General features: G+C 41.0%; 1 protein-coding gene across 2 annotated transcripts; it reads right to left on the minus strand.

The window, feature by feature from the left end:
* Positions 1-597: 597 nt before the first annotated feature.
* Positions 598-18,153, minus strand: SH2B1 (SH2B adaptor protein 1). 2 transcript variants are annotated; one of them, XM_032235795.1, is made up of 12 exons: positions 17,303-18,153; positions 16,270-16,371; positions 15,796-15,866; positions 13,979-14,907; positions 13,765-13,866; positions 12,696-12,787; positions 11,781-11,887; positions 5,161-5,352; positions 4,597-4,823; positions 4,257-4,428; positions 3,883-3,991; positions 598-698 (listed from the first exon to the last, which is right to left on the minus strand). In XM_032235795.1, exons 4-12 carry the CDS (start codon positions 14,828-14,830, stop codon positions 680-682), a joined length of 1,872 nt encoding a protein of 623 aa, XP_032091686.1. In that variant the 5' UTR covers positions 14,831-14,907; positions 15,796-15,866; positions 16,270-16,371; positions 17,303-18,153; the 3' UTR covers positions 598-679. The 2 variants fall into 2 exon arrangements, with proteins under 2 accessions (XP_032091686.1, XP_032091687.1); XM_032235796.1 differs by lacking the exon at positions 16,270-16,371.
* Positions 18,154-19,258: the final 1,105 nt, after the last annotated feature.

A 19,258-nucleotide genomic window follows, 5' to 3' on the forward strand; every position in this document is an offset into this window, starting at 1 on the left:
ATTTATCCTGGAGCTACAACCACTCCCATTTCCTCCAGGTAGTGTTTCTTGTGGACTATCCAACTGCAGAGGCTTGAAGAAAGGGAGGGGGTACGAGGAGAAAGAGGAGGAGGAAAGAGGGAAAGGACAGACCAATTTCTCAACAACCCAAACAAGACCAAAGTAGTGCAGACTAAGGGGTTGAAAGCAAATAGTAGAACCCCAAGAGGGTCATGTACCTAGATCGGTTGGGGAGAGGGGGTAAGCAAAAGTGAGGCTCGCTCCATACCCAGGGAAAGAGGGCAGGAAGAACTGAGGGGATGACTTCCATCCCCACCTCAAAGATTTCTCAAGGAAAGTCTAGAAGTCTGTTGGGTATTCAAGCCCATCTGGTACCTATGGTCAGCATCAGAACTTCCATATAGTAATGGTTAGAGTAAAAGGGCTTGTTCCCTTATGGTTTTTTCCCCCTCATAACCACTGGGTTCAAACAAATGAGTACTGATTGTTCACAGCCCTGGCTCGCCCTTCTGACTCCTCTGACAGAGGAAGGGATCCCCCAACTCTCACAGATGCTCCCTCATCCACCTCTGGCTCCATCTGGACTTCCTCTTCAGTCTGCCCTTTAGATTCCGGCAATCCATGGTCCAGAGGAGCATGAGGTGGCCGGGCTGGAGGGAGAGGAGGTGGCAGTGGCAGGTTACGAGAGATGCTCGGCTCTGTAGAGGGAGAGAAGAGACAGACGGACAGAGAGAAAGAGAGAGAGAGAGATGGTCTGGGTTAAGGCAGGAAGAGGGAATAAACAATGAGAGCCAGTATTATTTCAGCAAGATACTCTTCATGAACAGATTTAGCATCAACTATGTTGTGGTACCCAATGCTTGTCAAATGCAATCATTCAGGAATTAATAAAGGAGAATGTTTGACATGAGGAGTCCTTGATGCTCTCTGAGCTTGTGTTCTTGCTGACATTTGATTACCTAAACTAGGTAACTAGCATTGTTGATGTTACCTACTTTGGATAATGAAACGTCTGCAAGAAAACAAGCAAGTTCAGAGAGCATTAAGGACCCCTTCTTCAGGATTTGTTTGGAAATGGTTTTACTGTATTGATTTGGTTTCTAAAACTTGCGTTTTGCAGTAGCCCCTGAATAAAATCAGGTTATTATTGTTGAAAGCACATTTTTAAAAAGCTATACCAAAATAGATATTTTCTATAATCCATTATAATATGCAAAATTGGCATAAAACATTGTGCTTCTGCATAAAGTCAGCTTAAATCATTTGCAGGCAATCCTTTGGTTAGGCAGGTTCCAATTCAGGAACCTTGTGTAAACTGATTATACTGAACTTCACACTTTGCACATGCACAAAAGTACGTCAGTTTTACACATGTGCAAAAATGGGCGCATTATGTTTTGAACTCTATCCTTAGAATCAGGTTTACTTAAGCCAGAACCTATGTGGGCCAGAAATTGTTTGAACTGAATTATTATTAGGGATATTACCTACTCAAAAGAATCTTACCTATTTAATTTTAGGTGTTTTTACTGTCAGTGAGTGCATTTTAAGCATATAAAGCTCTTGGAACTATCATTCAACAAGGTGAAATTCTAGGCTATTGTAATGTTTTAGATTTTTTTTCTTATTTGACACCATTCAGAGACTGCAATTCCAAATATTAATAGAAAAAGATAGATAATTATGGAGAGATGGGAGGCATGATAAATGCAGCATTGAAATTCCTTTCCATTACTCTATCCTAGCATGTGTCAACCTCAGCAACTTTAACAGGTGTGGACTTCAACTCCCAGAATTCCATAACTATCTGGCTGAGGAATTCTGGTAGTTGCAATTCATACTTCTTGAAGTTGATAAAGTTGGGAAGGAATGCTCTATACACTTCTCACAGAATATTGGCAACATACTGTGAAATGTGAGCATTAGGACATGATTTTCCAATTAAGAGAGAATTTCAAATACTTCTAAAATTTGAAGAGATTCTTCATGTATTTTATAATGGCAATATTAGATAATTAATTCACTACACTACTTTAAGGAAAGGCTACATATACCAGGTGAAACCATAATTATTTCTTTTGTCCTAATATGCTGAATATTCTACTGTTTAAAGCTGGGAAAACTGATATTTTTTAATGAGCATAAATGTTCTAACTCCATTACAAATGTCATGTGCTATTTTAGAAACATGTTGTATTTTTCTTTTTTCTCCTCTATGAGACAATACCTATGCAATATACAGTACCTACCTTATTTCTATAACGTATTTGGGAGCCATAAGACTTTTCAATTATGGACACCTTCCTGTGCTTCATAGTGGGGACAAAAGTTAAAGCAATCATGCTGGCCATTTTTTCACTCTTGGTTGCCCTAATAATTTTTAAAATAAAGATAACTCTTTCTTGCTTAAAAGCTTGTGCTGACCAACTGGCCCGAATCTTCACCCGAATCTTTAATAAATCACTAGAGATGTGCTATGTTCCTTCTTGCTTCAAACATTCTTCTATGATCCCAGTGCTGAAGAAACCTTCTATCAAGGAACTGAATGACATCAGTCAGTTGCTCTAACATCTGTGGTTATGAAAACCTTTGTAAGGCTAGTGCTGGCCCACCTGAAAACCATCACAGATCTGCTGTTAGACTCCTTACAATTTGCCTACTGAACGATAGCAATAGCAATTAGACTTACATACCGTTTCACAATGTTTTACAGCCTGTCTAAGCAATTTACAGAGTCAGCACATTGTCCCCAACAATCTGGGTCCTCATTTTATCCACATCATAAGGATGGAAGGCTGAGTCAACCTTGAGTCTGGTGAGATTCTATCTGCCAAACTGCTGTCAGCCAGTGATCAGAAGTAGCCTGAAGTATTGCAGTCTAAACACTGTGCCACCACGGCTCTTAATAGATCGAAAGATGATGCAAATAGGCACTAGACACAAGGACAGTTTTTTCCCAAATGTCATCTCTCTGCTAAACAACTAATTCCCACAACGTTGTCAAACTATTTACTAAAACTATTATTATTATTCTCATCCTTCCTATTACCAATCTTCTCCTACTTATGACTATAACCTTGTTGCTTGAAACTCTATGATTTATATTGTTGGTTTCCTAGTATGATTTGATTGCTTATTTAGTAACCTATGACTATCACTGTTGTATCATGATTCTTGATTGTATTGTATTCTATTCATTTTTTTTTCAACCTAGAATTCATTTGATGTCTTGGATTATAACTCTCATTAATACCAAGCAAATGACGAAAACAGTCTAACCCAAACTGCCTTGAACGATCTGGTTGGTGGAAAACTGGTTTAATAAATAGTATTCTTCATGTTACATGGAAGGTGAGGGGAGGGGGTGTCAAAATTGTTTCAGCCACCTGAATAAGTAAATTTCCAGAAGAGGGGAGTAAAAGAGGCAGCAGTATTATTATTTGAAGTTTGGGTAGATAATCTTTAACTTTGGGCTGTCCATCACAAGTGAGTATTTTCTGCACAGTTCTGCTATATCTAATACAATTGAATTAAATTATAAAAGGAGTTGTCCAAATGATAATTGAAACATTAGCTCTAAGATCTTTCTCTGCAGAATACCAGCAGCTGCCTTATGCCAAACCAGATTATGGTTCCATTCAGTTACAGAACCTATTAGTGACTCTTCAGGATTCTGTACAGAAGCCTTTCTTAATCCTACCTGGAAATGCCAGAAGCCCCTGAAATCTCTTCCCTGCCTCCTGGTCTCAGACACGGTGGATGGCGTAGACAGTGCATTCACATGACCCATGGATAGCGATGGCTATGGCGTAGGGGCCGTGACACACGCACACACACGGTCATATCTCTGCCTTCCTCCTGAGGTACCTATTGCACACTTACACGCAGTCACCCGCGGAGGCAGCAGCAAGGATGGAGATGAGGTTGGGGGGCGAGTCGGGGTCCCCACTGAACCCAGACACTGGCGCTCGGCTCCCAGCCCGGTCCCGGCCTGTGACAGAGATGCCCACATCAGAAATAGGGATTGGGGATGAGGAAGAGAGGGAGCAGCGAACATGGGGGTGAACAGGTTTATCCTCCCTCCTGCTATATGCATGCCTGGGCTGGGAAAGACTGATGGATAAGGAGTGGGGCAACAAGGGAGGGGCAGACTGGAATGACAATGGAAAAATATGCAGGGAGATGGAGCATGATATGGACTAGCAATAATGTCTATGCTATTTCCACCCCACAGACCCACTTCATCCTACACTCACCATGCAGCCTTTGTGAAGCAACCACGTAGCTGACAAGCGTCACATCACTGGAGCCCCCTGATTCGAGGGGGATGGGGTGGACCCGGAAATGCTCCAGCATGTCAAAAATAGTCTGGAACCAGAGATGCTGAACACGGCACTGCCCTTCTTCATTCAGGGAGAGGCGCAGATGCTAGGAGTAGGAAAAGAAAGTTGGGTAGGAAACTACTCCTGAACCAGAATCCAGCCTATCTTGTCCCAAAGCCTCAAGTCTTGAGGCAAGATGGGAGGCAAAGAAATCTAATAAATAAATAAAACAAGCACCATTTGATAGATTCTCTGCCACCCCCGCTGCACTCACCTTGGCTTTCCCTTGAAAATTGAAGGTCAGGACGTATTCACCCCGCCGTGTCTCACTTTGACGCACTAAGAAGACGCCATGGCTGTTTGCTCCTCCTGCCAACACCAGCTGGGCGGCCTTGAGACGTGACAGGGTGCCATGGAACCATGGATATTCAGAGAGTGGGTGTTCAGTGTCACCAAGACTACCTCCACCTGGGTCGGGTTCACCTTGGAAGAGGAAGGAACCTGAGCAAGGAGAAAAACAACAGAAGGCAGCCAAAGCTCACTTAGAGGAATCTGGATCTTGTTTCCACAACATTCAACCCAAGATGATGCTGAAGCTGGGTGATCCAAGAGAAACCTTAACCGGGCGGCATGCAATTTCAGAGGTTATCTCAGAAAAAGAAAGTTCAGGCTAAGTGATACAAAACCTGCCCACTTTGGGCTTGTTTATAGGGATTGTCAACTAATCCTCCACCATTATGCCATCCCCAATAGGAGCTCCAGCAAGGAGGCGAGGGGAGTCCTCTGGCCCTCCTCAAATCTAGACCAAGCACCAATTCATCCCACTTCAGAGCATTACCTGTGGTTTCAGGGGTTTCGGGGAAAGTTGTATGGAGGAAGCCAGTGGAAAATTGTCCTTCATTGACTGGCACCCGAGGCAGCAACTGAGGAGGAGGAGGCAGCTCCATTGAGTCAAAGTGTGAGGCAGCAATAGAGACTGAGCTGGGAGACATAGAGGCTGAGGGGCGTTCCATTAGTCCACCGTAGGCACCTGGAAAGGAAACATTACAAGCTGGGCTCAGCTGGAAAATCAAAATAATAGGAAGCCTGCTTCCCATTATTCAGGATTCTACTTATAAGCAGTATATGCTTTGAGCTCAAAGCATCATTACAGACCCCACACACTCACTTCACGGTCTCTTTCTGTTGCTCCCCTCTGGGAGGAGGTTTCGAAGTATTTACAACAGGGCTACTAGATTCTGTAGCAGCTTTGTTCCTTATGCTATCCGTCTCACAAACTCACAGGATTCTTTTTTTCACCATGTACACATTCGAGCGAGACTGTGATGTTTCTCTGTGTCATATATGCGTTTGTAAGTGGGTATACGCATAATGGTTATCTTTTGAGGGATGTACGTAACAAAAATCATTTTAATGTATTCTGATTAGTGCACATTTAAAGTGACAATAAAGTTTCCATTCTATTCCACTCTATTCATGATTACAGTGAGTTGAAACCAGAGTGGATAAAAATCGATGATTTTTTTAAAAAAAACAAAATTTCAAAATCAGATATTTTTGGCTTAAATCATTTTTTAAAATTTAAATTGGATTTTAATTTTTTTATCAAATTTATTTTAATAAATTGCTTTTGGAGTAAAAAATCTATTTAAATATAGTTTTCTATTTAAGATACATTAATAATTTAGTTTATTCAGCATGAAATAGAACTTAGTTATATAGCATGAGATTGTATATTCTGCAATATTTATATTTTTGGTAAACTCATTCAATGAATCTGCAAGCTGAGATAACATTCACTGCATTACTGAATTCACAATTTCATAGTAATCATGAGATAAATCATAAAACAAAGTTCAAAAATATTTCTTTATCCCATTGTTTTACAAATCTATATACACTACAAACTGTATGATTGTTTGAAGAGAAATCCATCTGTACTGCCAGGCTCTAAGTATGAGGAGGAAGGGCAAGCAGTAAAAATGAAAGTGAAACCTTCTAAGCAGCATATACATACAATATTAAAGAGCACCAGTTATTTCGGATCCATCATGGCAGCACCTATTAGCAGGCATCCACTCATCTGCTGCCTGCACATCTCTCACCTGGTTGTGTCACTGCTGCATCACCAGCCGTCCCACTAAAGTGAATGAGACTGTCGGTGAGTCAACAGGGGTCAGAGGAGGAGCCGCTGCAGGACAGAGATGACAGTCGCTCTTTAAAAATTATGATTTAAATCGAGTTGATTTAAATCAAGCCTTTTTACTAGTGATTTAAATCATGATTTAAATCGACTTGATTTAAATCAAGCCTTTTTACTAGTGATTTAAATTATGATTTAAATCGACTTGATTTAAATCAAATCCACCCTGATTGAAACAGACAAGAAATACTGAATATTGGCAATGGAGACCAAACATTTCAGGCCAAGATATTTCAGCCAGTTTAAAAATGGTTGAAGAGTACATACACAAAAAGAACAGAGAACAGAGGTCCACAACTCCAAATCCGCAACCCAGACGCGGTTCGTGGCCCATTGGGAACCAGACCGCAAAGTGGCTTGCGAGCATGTGAAGCTCTAATTGCACAAGCAGTGGGAACGTGTGCGAAACCATCCCTTCTCCCCCTTCCCCCGCTTTCACCACCATCGGTTCGAAGAGCCAGAAAGATTGGGGACTGTTGCTCTAGAAGCTATTTCTGCTTATATTGATAGTTTTCTTCTTATTTCCCTATGTATCTTCTCTGTTAGTGTTTTGGGCTCCTTCTAAAACAAGTATAGGCCCTTTCTTGGACTTTCTGAATGCCTATAACTCCTTTATGCTTTTCAGTCAGAGATAAAAATCTTCCTTCTCAATCCATGCTACTGCCTTATATTTCTTTTCTCTCTCTTATATAGATATCCTCAACTTACAACAGTTTAGTGACTGTTCAAGTGCAACGGCAGCAAAAAAAACAACAACTTACAATTGGTTTTTGCACTTACAATGACTGTAATGGGATCAGACTTTAGGTGCTTGGCAATCAGCCTGTATTGAGCCCACTTGCAGCCTCCCGGGGTCATGTGATCACCATTTGCAGCCTTCCTAGCCAGCTTTCAACAAGTAAAGTCAATGGAAGAAGCAAGATTCACTTAATGACTGTGTGAGTCATTTAATAATTGCAGTGATTATTTATCAACTGTAGCAAAAGAAAGGTGATAAAATTCGACATAACTCCTTAACAATCGCCTTGCGTAGCAACACGAATTCTGGTCTCAGCTGTAGTAGTAAGATAAGAACTACAGGTAGTCCTCAACTTACAACACAATTGAGCCCAAAATTTATGTTTCTAAGTGAGAAATTTGTTAAATGAATTTTGCTGCATTTTACGACTTTTCTTGCCACATTTGTTAAGTGAATCACTACAGTTGCTAAATTAGTAACATGGTTGTTAAGTGAATCCTATGAATCCTGTTCCAACTTCTTAAAACCAGGTCATTTCCTCTTCCAAAGTTCATAACTGTACCTAAACCGCAAAGGAGGAAGTATCTTTGCCATCTCCTCAAGAGAGCACATGCTTTGTGCTCATTTCCGTTGTTCCTAATCTACAGCAAACAGAAGCACCTAGCTGACCTTGACAGATTCTGAAAAAAGTTAAGTAAGGACAGAGTCAATTACTTGGCTGGGAGACCATCAGGAAACTCTACAGTTGTAGGCTTGATTCGAAGTTGAACATACACTGCAGAAGACAACTACAGAAAAGCACTTCTATATTGTTGAACAGTAAGCTTGATTTCAGGCATGGTTTTTTAAATCTTTACCTATTTTTCTTGGGAAATTAGTAGTGTTTATCTAAGTTTTACTTGGTTTTCTTTTCATAAATATCAAATCCTGGATTTAATACTAATTTACATTATTTTTCATGTGTTTATCTTGAATGGGTAGTTTGTGCCTGAAAGCTGGTTTTGGTTTAATGTGTTAAAAAAAAAGCTAAATAAATTTTACTGGCAATCAGTTATTGCTGGATTGCCACAGTATCCTATAAAGTACAAAGATTCAGTTGAGATTTACTGACTAAAGGTCACGCAATCAGCTTCTTATCTTGCCTGGGATTTGAACTCTGGTCTCCCCAGTTCTGATTTGACAGTCATGCCCCATGATGATTCCACCTACTTTTTAAACAATTTAGAAAATTTTTCTTGTTTAAAAACCCTGAAATTTCATCCAATATTTAAATGGTTTAAGACAAATTTCTATTAGCTGGTATCTTTGCTTAGTGTAGCTGGTTAACTGATCTAGACAGAAGCCTCAGAATGCTATTATAATACTTCCTCTGTTTAAGATAATTTACACATTATCCATTCTTCATCCATATTGGTTAAAAAATTGAGGATCAGCTTATCTGTAGATGGGCTTATACACGTATAATTGGGATATACACAAAAAAGTTGTATTACCTTATAAGTGGAATTCAATGAGCATGTGGAGGATGGGGGTTTAGCACCTACAATTCTTGGCTTCTTTGTAAGTATATATGGTAGTACTTCTATGCCTGCTGACTAAGGTATTGCATGATAGAGCTTTTCAGAGAATGTTGTCTTTGAGAGAAGCATTCTGCAGCATACAGGTAATCCTTGAGTTACAAAATTATGGAGCCTGCCAATTACATTCATAGCCCGAGGATTCATTGGAGTGAATCACATAAAACAAATGTGATCACTCCCTCCTTTCACCCACAAAATGTGTGGCTAGTTAAGTGCACATGAGTTATCTCAGGGTGGAGAAAGCCATGGGGGTGGTGGGTGGTAACGATGGAACAGACCACCTGCTTCAGACCACCCAAAGCCTATCCCAACCCCTGAGATATCTCATGCTCCCTCTCCTGGGGTTCCCATCATTGCTCCACCCCCCCTCCCCCGCCATACTGGGTCAGTTACCTTGTGAAGATCTAGTGAGCTCTCCAGCCTCTCTGCCACAGTTTCTTTGCCTCTTTGCAGTCTCGGTGCGAAAAGTATTTGCAAACCGGTAAGACTTTGGGGCAGCAAAAGGGCCAAGGTGGCGCAGTGGTTAAATGCAGCACTGCAGGCTACTGCTAGATCAGCAGGTCAGCGGTTCAAATCTCACCGGCTCAGGGTTGACTCAGCCTTCCATCCTTCCGAGGTGGGTAAAATGAGGACCCAGATTGTTGGGGGCAATATGCTGACTCTCTGTAAACCGCTTAGAGAGGCCTGAAAGGCCTATGAAGCGGTATATAAGTCTACTGCTATTGCTATTGCTATTGCTAAATCGGATTGCTTCAAGCCTCCCATCGGCTTGCAAGTACTTTTCAGACTGGAAGCTTCTGAGGGCCAAGATCTTGCACTACAGTACTTTAGCCTCTGTTCTCTATGAACGAAGGCCTGTACCAGATCCGTGGCAAAAGGTTTTGCAAACAGAGGGAAGGCCTCTCCGTTTGCAAAGCCTTTTTCTGTGGATCTTGTACAGGGCTCAGTTCACAGAGAACAGAGGCTTAAAATACTGCAGTGCTTGCCATTGGTTTACATATTTACAACTGAAAGAAAGACTTAAATTAGATAAAAAGAATTATGGGTTTAACTTCGTTAAAAATGAACTAGATATTCTACTGTATGGTAGTGATGAGCATATTATTGCTAAAATCAATAAAGTGTTATTGAATTTAAATCTGGAAAGTGAACATGTAAAGCATTGTATGATTCAGTGGGCAAGGAATTTTCCATATAATGGAGTGGTGGGTTACGGTACGGTGCAATGGGGCCGTGCATCCACCACATGAACGCGCACAGTGCGCGCATGCATACTTATTGCCCACGATGCTCCATGATGCCTCTGATGCTCCAGCTGCTCAGCGGAGCATCGTGCAAGCGGCGTTTGCTTCGTGCATGTGCGTGGAAGCCCCAAAAACTTCAAATACCAGTAAGGAGCGCAGGCGGGCCCCTCCGGAGCACCGTACCAGAACGGTAACTGGTGCTCCTGGCATGCACCGGTACACCCGTACCAGAGCGTACTGGTCATAACCCACCATTGATATATGTAATGCTTGAACAATGGAAGAATATATGGAATAAAGATTTAAACTTTACATTAAATTATAATTTTTAAAAATGTCTATAAGTTGATGTATCATTAGTATTTAACTCCAGATAAATTGTCAAGAATGCATAAAGGTACCTCAAATTAATGTTGGAAATGTAAATGTAAGGAAGGGACTTTTTATCATTTATGGTGGACATGTGATAAAGCAAACCTATACTGGAATAGGATTCATATCTCAGTACAGAAAATTCTTAAAGTGAATATAGAAAGAAAACCAGAAACTTTTCTTTTGGGTTTAATGGAACAAGGCTTGGAAAAAAATTCAGAACTCTGATGTTATATATGTTGACAATAGCAAGACCACGCTATGCACAGAAATGGAAGGTCACTTCGATCCCCACAATGGATGAATGGCTACAAAAATTGATGGAGTTAACTGAGATGGCTAAATTGACTGTTTTGATTAAAGAAAAAATACAAATAACTTCATTTCTACTTGAGAACCACTTCTGGACTTTATGCTTGAGGTGGAAAAAAACAAACTTCGAGTTTGGGTTTTACCAATTAGTTAGATTTGTTGTTACATAAATTACTATTTTTTATTATTATGAAAAAGTTTAAGAGCCAAGGTGGCGCAGTGGTTAAATGCAGCACTGCAGGCTACTGCTAGATCAGCAGTTCAGCGGTTCAAATCTCACCGGCTCAGGGTTGACTCAGCCTTCCATCCTTCCGAGGTGGGTAAAATGAGGACCCAGATTGTTGGGGGCAATATGCTGACTCTCTGTAAACCGCTTAGAGAGGGCTGAAAGCCCTATGAAGCGGTATATAAGTCTACTGCTATTGCTATTAAAAAAAAAAAAGTTAAAAAGTTGAGAGTAGATCTTAATGCCTTATTTTATTGCACCAATGCCTTTTTTTATTTTTCCCTTACTTTCCCCCACTATCCATTTTTCCTTTCCTAATTCCCTAATATTTGCTTTTGTATTGTCTTTATATGTCATATTATAAATTAATAAAACTATTTAAAGTGAAAAGGAAAAGTACTGTACAAGATCTAGTACTATACTACTTCAGGTCTCTGTTCTCCGCAAATGCACTGAAGCAGGTAAAAGAACCGACGGCTCGCTGGATCGTCATAAGGTAAGTGAGTCTCCACAGGCCTAAGTGTGAATGATTGCCATGGTGCTGCAACGTTCTTAACTTTGGACTATGTTGTTAATACTTGCGGTGGGACCCAGGGTGGGGTGGGGGGGTTATGTCATAACTTCAAATGGGTGCTAAGTGAACTGTTGTAACTCAAGGATTACCTGTATTCTATTGCAAACAGATTGCCTGCACACACAAAAATCATTGGAAAGCCTTTTTGTCTTTATCAAGAGATCAAAAAGGCATAACAGTCTGGGTATACATTGCATCGCATACACACCTTGGCTGAGCTGTTCATTGCTCTCACTTGGCACCAGGGGAAGTTCCCGGCTGGGCATGCTATCTGAGTGGTTCATGCATGGCTGCTCCAGGCTATCAGTACTTTCTCTGTGGAGACAAGTATCATTAGCAATGTTTTCATAGTCCAAGATCACATATATCTAACCATTTGATGTTACAAAGAAAGATTCTACCTTTTATTATATCAATCAAATCACACTATGCACCTGAAAAAGTGAGCTGAAGCTCACAAATGCTTATGCCTTTTAATAAATGATATTAGTTAGAAAAGGGGCCACCAGACAACTTTTAATTTTTGCCACCACACAGCACTTGCCACACAACATTTTTCCTATACCATTAAACCCTATCTGTGAATTTTCTGGAGGAATTAGCTTTTTCTGTTGGAAGCAAAAAGTCAAGCTCTTATCCAATTGCTTGTTTAAAGGAGTAAGAATCATGTACCTGTTCCACAGCCATCCAAACCTCAGGGTTGCACCACTGTTCAATTAAGGTAAAGTAAATATTGTTGTTAATACCTGCATATCTGTTCTCTGTCTCTCTTACCCTAATCTTCCTTCTATAAGCTGTCATGAGAAACTGCTTCATATAAAACTGGGTAATGAATCATTATTTATTATATCCCAATCTGTGGAGAAAAGACCAAGCCAGCATTGCCAATAATGAGAAATGATAGAGCTGTTGTCTAAACTTCTGAACAGTTACACATTTTTCACACCTGGTCTATTGTACAGAACCAGCTACTTCTCAGAGAGAAAGTCTCAGTCCATCAAGTTTTTATTAGGCCATATAACTTTTCTCTCTTTACTTGTTGACTGAATCTGGGACTTTAAACCTATAAACTATGTATTCCACCACTGAGTTGTGGCCTTCTTTGATGCTTAGGTTAACTTACCCCAGGCCCATGCATTCCTGAATGTCAGCCAACCATGATCGCATCTGCAGTGAGTCAACAGTCTCAAGGATGTACTCCAAGGAACTTGACAGCTTGGAGGAAGGGGGGGGGGAAATAATAAATATACAACACTATAGGATGGATTTTATTCTAAAGCCCCATTTCCCTCTGAAATGATGAACTCATATCAGTGAGGGTGGACTTGAAAAACATCAGAAGATCTGATCCCCATCCCATTCATTTCCTACCTCTCTCAGCTTTGGCTTTAGTACAGCTTTCAATAATATTTCAATCTGTGTAGTTTTAATGTTTTAATTGTTTTTATTTGTTTTATACCTTGCAAACTACCCAGACTTATTTTTCAGGAGAGACAGGTAGCATAAAAATTTAATAAATAAAAATAAATAAATACATTTTCAGGTATCATGCATGCACATAAGCACAATTCAAATCCAAGGGCTTAATCCATCTGTTCCTATCAAGGTGATTACATACACACAAAAAATATCAAGAACCTTCTCTCTGGCTTTTGGTAGAAGGGCTCCAACAATCAATATCAGCAACTGAAAAGATCTTTTAGCAGCTGATTACCCATCCCCTCATTCAGCTTTGAATTCTTTGCTAGATGTGTTTGTGGTTATCTGCTTGAATTCCCAATGGTTTTAAATTTAAGAATCACTGAGAACCCAAATCCCTTTCTCCAACATGCATATTCTCCAGCACATTGTTTAAGAAGTCATTTTATATAAAAATAGATGGATTCTCTCCTCCCAAAGACATAAAAAAGTTTGGAAGGAGTATATCTGCTCAGAAATATCACCACTGCCAATTGTAGGAAACATTGCTAGAGAGGGAGGCCAGAAAGGACCATCAATTTTCTCTAAATGAAAATGCAACAGGCAAGAAGCAGACAACTGCTAAAAACAAACTCCAGCCAGATGTTAGTGATGGATTCTGATTCAACAGAAGAGGAGATTCAATTCTACGCATCCCTTGGCTATAGATATATAACTACTACTGTTTCAATTATTACCAAATCTTAACTCTACCCCATCAATCTTTTTCTGACCTTCAGCACAAAAGTGTTCTCTTTGTCTGGCATCTCCAGTGGAGTTGTTGTCCGCACATCCATTACACAGGAACAAGCAATGCTGACCCGTGGCTTTGTTGCCTGATGGTTGGGGTAGAAAAAAAAGACTGTCAATGCTTAAATTAGGAATCCCAAGTTTTTGACTTTTCCCCACAACTTTTCTCTTGCCTGAACACAATGACTCATTGCTCACCTTTGGTGGTATGTAGAACTCCAACAGGTAACCCTCCCCTTCTCCCTTCCCTGCTTTGCGCAGGAGAAGACGGCATTTCTGCCAGCGTGTCCTACTGCCCCCGCCTGACCCATCATCAGCCACAATGTAGTTCAGTAGGCCTTCCCGGCGCACACTAGCCAGTTCGACTCTGAGAGTGGTTGGAGAGGCTTTATTGAGCCGAAGACGTTCAAATCGGTGAGTCCAACGGTCTGAGTCACCACCACCTGAAGAATTAGAATTACTGTTGGCTCCAGTGGGTGTCCCATCTCTGCCACCAGAGGATGATTCAGCCGAGGTCTTCCACTGAAGAATGCCACGTACGCTACCTCGGACACTGCGGCTAACACTGCGCAAAGAAAAGCGCTTCTTCAGCTTTGGCTTCGTAGCAGTAATGGTTGCCACAGCAGAAACATCTTCCGAGCTGCGGGACTGGCTGCTAGAGAGGCCAGAGGGTGGGCCCAATGGAGGTTCAACAGGGGAAGCCACCGAGGAGTCACTGCAGGTCTCAGAGAGGTCCCGTGCAGAAGAACAACCAGTGAAAGGAGCAATGTCACAGCGGGGTGGCGAGTCACTGGTGTAAGCCCGGCTCACCTCAGCCTCAAAATGTTCTAGGAAGTGCTCTGCAAAGCGGTGTGAGAAAGCAGCTTCGGCTCCTGGGGTGGCAAACTGGGGGTTCTCACCAAGGAAGGTCCGGAAACGACGGGCAAAATCAACTGCAGCAGCACGAGCATGGACTTCGCAGAATTCCCGCCAACCAAAGGAGGGGAGAGAGGCAGGTTCTCCCACCATCCCTCCACCAACTGGTGACAATGGCACTGCGCTTCCGTTCATGATCACCCAGGTGGGACTAGGTAACAATACATCCAGTGCCAGGATTAAGTTGCTATTAGTATCAGTGGTTTTGTGACCTGAAGAGGGAGAAACAGAAGTTATTATAAGTTTTATAGTAGAAACCATCTACATAAATAATGTCTTTCAAGGATTTTTTATGAACCAACCATTTCCTTTTTATGCATGTTTCTTATTAATCAACAGAGGATGTGTGTGTTGTTTTGTGTTTGTTTGACTGATAACTATAGCTGCTAACTCTTTACACTTTTGAGCCTTTCACACCTGCTTAAAGGATTAAGATACCACTCTTAAAAACCAAAATAATAGAAGAGTCAGATTATTTTTTTAAAAGGGCATAATGAAGAAAGCCATTTTTCTATCAGAAACATAATTGAAGAAACAGTGGAAACAAGGTAGGAACAATTGCATAAAAAATGACATCGAGCTTGCACATTTTGGGGTGGCAGAAGCATGTTGCCTAGATAACTGGACTAGCTAAAATAAGCACTTGAAAGCTAAATATTATTTTCTAGACAAAATAAATTATCAGATTGAATCAGTAAGCCAAGTGTCACCCTATATTTATTGTATGGATGAGGAGATGATTAAGTCACAATGGTGTGATAAATCTTATTATTAAGACTGAACCACCAGGCTTCTGTATAATTAATACAGTCTCAGGGAATAAACAAAGATTGGTAAAATATAAATTGCAGTACATTGGCAAGTTTCCATTGGATGAACAATCCTTTGCTGGATATTGAGACGTCGAAAGAATACAGAGACGAAGTACATTAGAGGGTGATCTTAATTTGCAAGACACAGTATTTTTGATAAGGAATGCATACTCCTGAAAATTATACTTCTTCTGCAAATCTAAATATCTGTTATCTGTTGAAATGATAACAAATTTAAGATTTAGTGAACCATCCCCTAAAATAGATAAAACAAAAAACTATGCTTACCTCATGAACATATGCAGTACAGTTCTTACTATAGTATTTCCCAAGCTTGAAATCATTTTTACACAGAGCACCTGTATATCAAGGGAAAAACGTTTTATGTTTTATGTTTTACATGGAGCGAGTTTTCAGTCTTGACATGTCTTTTCAAACCAGTGACCTATTTGCATTTCCAAAATGTCAAAACCTCAAAAAAGGAACTCTATAACCTCAACTATCAACTCATTTGGTAAAGCATACATTTGTAAATATTTCATGCAAGAACTTAACTCTTTCTACAGAATAGCTAATTCTCAAAAGCTATTCTATAATTATGCAATTAAATCTTCCCATGTTCTTTGAGACTAGTCAAAATTTTGTGGTCTCACAAAAGAGAACATGCTTATCTCTGTTCTCTCTTAGGAAACACCTAGGTCACTTTATTTATTTTCATCTCATCATTATTTTTATATAAGTAACTCAAAGCAGAAAACATACCTAAAACTGCTTCCTGCTATTTTTCCCCACAACAATCCTATGAGGTAGGTTGGGCTGAGAGAGAGCATCAATGGCCCCAGGTTACCGAGCCAGCTTTCATGGCTAAGGCAGGACAAGAATAATTGATTAGATTTGATAGTACCTGAACTATTTTATAATCTATTCTCTAGACTTCTCATTTTTAAAATGAGCGTAAATACTATCCAGTTCAGCAAACATGCTGAATCATCCTTGAAATGTGCATTTCTTTGAACATGGATCAGCATAAGTAGGAAAAAATGTAGCTAATGAAGAACAAAATAAATATTGTGGGATGGTCCTATATAGAAAAAGGTCCTACAACTGAAAATTTGCTATGGCAGTATCTTTTAGGCATATAACCCAGGACCTAGAAATGCCATTAAAATACAGGGCTCCTCCCCCCCACCAACTCATGAAAAGCAAAAGATGGTGAGATGGTGTACTTTTTCTGTGGTTTAGGCACTAAAGCAAAAATTGACAGAGGAAGCAACAAAACCAGTTAAAGATATTGGAGCGGAACCAGCTTATTTTTCTGCAAGCATTTGTGTGCAGACTGGAAACGCGGGAGTTGCTTGTCAGATGCATTTCAAAGGCGGGGCGTTACACTCCGTAAAGACCTCCTACATCGGAGTGAACCGATTCACATAACGTGGCTCCTTTCTCGTCACGCTCCTGCTGACGGGAAAAGCCCCGCTTGGCGACACGCTGCTGCGCTTCTTCAGAACTTGCCCGCGCGGCCTTCCGAGCGCCGTTGGTGGGAAGCAAGGAGCCGCTTGGTCGACGAGCCTCACCGCCGTACCTGCGAAGGCTGCGAAGTAAAAGACACCCCCCTTCCCCACCTCCAGATCCTGGACTCCGCAACCCAAGGCTTCCCACTCGAGGGAGGACAGGGATAGAAGACGAGTCTGCTCTCAAGGCGGACAGGGGAGCTGAAGTGTGGGGAGGGAAGGTCTCCGCGCGAGCGGGAAAAAGAAAAGGGGCCCCGATTCGGCTGGGCGCATCTGTCACTCACCATCCCGGCCTTGGGTTCCTTCCAAGAGAAAGGGTTTGTCTGTCTCCCCTCTCTCACTCTCCCTGGCTTTCTTCCACTATTTCCGCTTCCGGGTTTCTGTGTGTGTGTGTGTGTGTGTGTTGTTGTTTTTTGTCGTCTGTGCCAATTGTTTTCCTGTTTTCATTTCCGTCTTCGTCATCAACTCCGGAGGAGGAAAAGGCCGAAGCGATGAAAAGAACGAGCTTTATCATAGAGAGTAAATGGACCTGCGGCTAGAAGGGTCACGGGAAATTCAGAGGCTCTGTTAACGTAAGCTGTCCCTCTCCGTTGGAGGCTGCGTCCAAGTCGTTACCATGGCGGCCCGTGACGTAGATTGACGAATGCTCGTAGGACGCGGAGGGAGTAGGGATGTTCTTTGGTGGTGAGCGTCTTGCTTCGGTTGCTCGGGCAACGGCACATGCGGAACTCCCCGCCTTTCGCAATTCCCCGAATGGTAACGAGGAAGTACAGTAAACGCCACGCCGTTCAACGGGGTTGTTCTAATGCTAAGGCTGGAAGCGTTTATGTGCGATTCTTGAGCATATGCAGAGTGCTTTGTCTAAGGAAAGCCTTCTGTCAACCTATATTGTGGAATTTCCACACCAAAAATAGGTTTGGCAGCTAGTTCCAAACCTTGCCATCTATCTATTCTTTTTCCCTCCCACTTTTTTATGATTCATGCCTCAGTTCGAGAGCCCACTTATTAGTCACAGTTTGGTCTTGACAGGAACATACAGTCCTCGATTAGAACAGTTCATTTAGTGACGTTCAAATTTACAATGGCTCTTCTCTTTTTGTAGACAGGTAACATGACTAGAAGAGACAGGAATGAAAGAAAAAGCTTTTTAATATAGGATGAAAAGCTAGAGTAAGAAATAGAAATAAAGGGAATATAAATGTATTACATTTCTATTTGATAAAATGAAATTAATAATGAGAAATAGATGGAATAATTGAATAATGATAGACTGTAAACAAATATAGATCTATATTGTTATAGGAATTTTATGTTGATTGAACGTGTAATAATTTTAATTTGATTAGTTTTGTTCATACTGGAATGTATGGCGCCACTGTTCACGCATTAATTTGACATTTTTATTAAAAAAATAAAAAAACTTGAAGGAAAAAAATTACAACTGCACTGAAAAAAGTGACAAAAAATGATCACACTTATGACCACTGCAACACACACACACACACACACACACACAGCATATATCACATGGTCAAAATTCAGATGTTTGACACCTGGCTGATATTTATGGCAGTCACAGTGTCCCTGAGTTATGAGATCACCTTTTGCAAACTTCTGATAAGCAAAGTCAATAAGGAAGCCAGACGACTGTGTTACTAACTTAACAACTGCAGTTATTAACTTAATAACTGTGGCAAGAATGGTTGTAAAATGGGGCAAAATTCACTTAACAAATGTCTCAACATATATTTTTGGCTCAATTGTGGTCATAAGTCAAGGACTATCCCGTATGTTCTGATAAGTTTGTCTCCCCCCTCCCTTTTTGGTTGTGAGCCGCCCTGAGTCCCTCCAGGGAAAAGGGCAGCATACAAATAAACTTCAAATCAAATCAAATCAAATCAAATAATGTCAGTGTTCAGCATAACATCCAGAACCAATCAGTCATTGGGGCGGGGGGGGGGGGAGGTGAAAGCCAGGGCCAATTGTGCGAGGGAGAAATTATAAGGAGATGGTATAGCAGGAGTATAGCAGTGCCATGGAGCACAACTCAATGGCCATGGAAGAGCATTAGAAACCTGCCTTCCATCCAGAATTTATGTAGGGAGAGAGTAGTCACCCATCTTCCTCTTGAGATCTCTACACCAATAACAGGGAAATGCAAGGAGACCCTCTTTGGATAATCTACGGTATACAGGTGGGAATATGATAGTGATATGAGCTAAGATCTGTGCTCTGGCTCC

Source organism: Thamnophis elegans, chromosome Z (genome assembly GCF_009769535.1).
Source record: "Thamnophis elegans isolate rThaEle1 chromosome Z, rThaEle1.pri, whole genome shotgun sequence".
NCBI lineage: Eukaryota > Metazoa > Chordata > Lepidosauria > Squamata > Colubridae > Thamnophis > Thamnophis elegans.

Coding starts and splice junctions, on each gene's coding strand:
- SH2B1 (XM_032235796.1), bottom strand. CDS start 14,830: ATGAACGGAAGCGCAGTGCCATTGTCACCAGTTGGTGGAGGGATGGTG. Junction 12,788..13,764: donor AGAACACTTTTGTGCTGAAG/GTCAGAAAAAGA, acceptor CCTTCCTCCAAG/CTGTCAAGTTCCTTGGAGTA. Junction 4,429..4,596: donor ATTTTCAAGGGAAAGCCAAG/GTGAGTGCAGCG, acceptor TCCTACTCCTAG/CATCTGCGCCTCTCCCTGAA.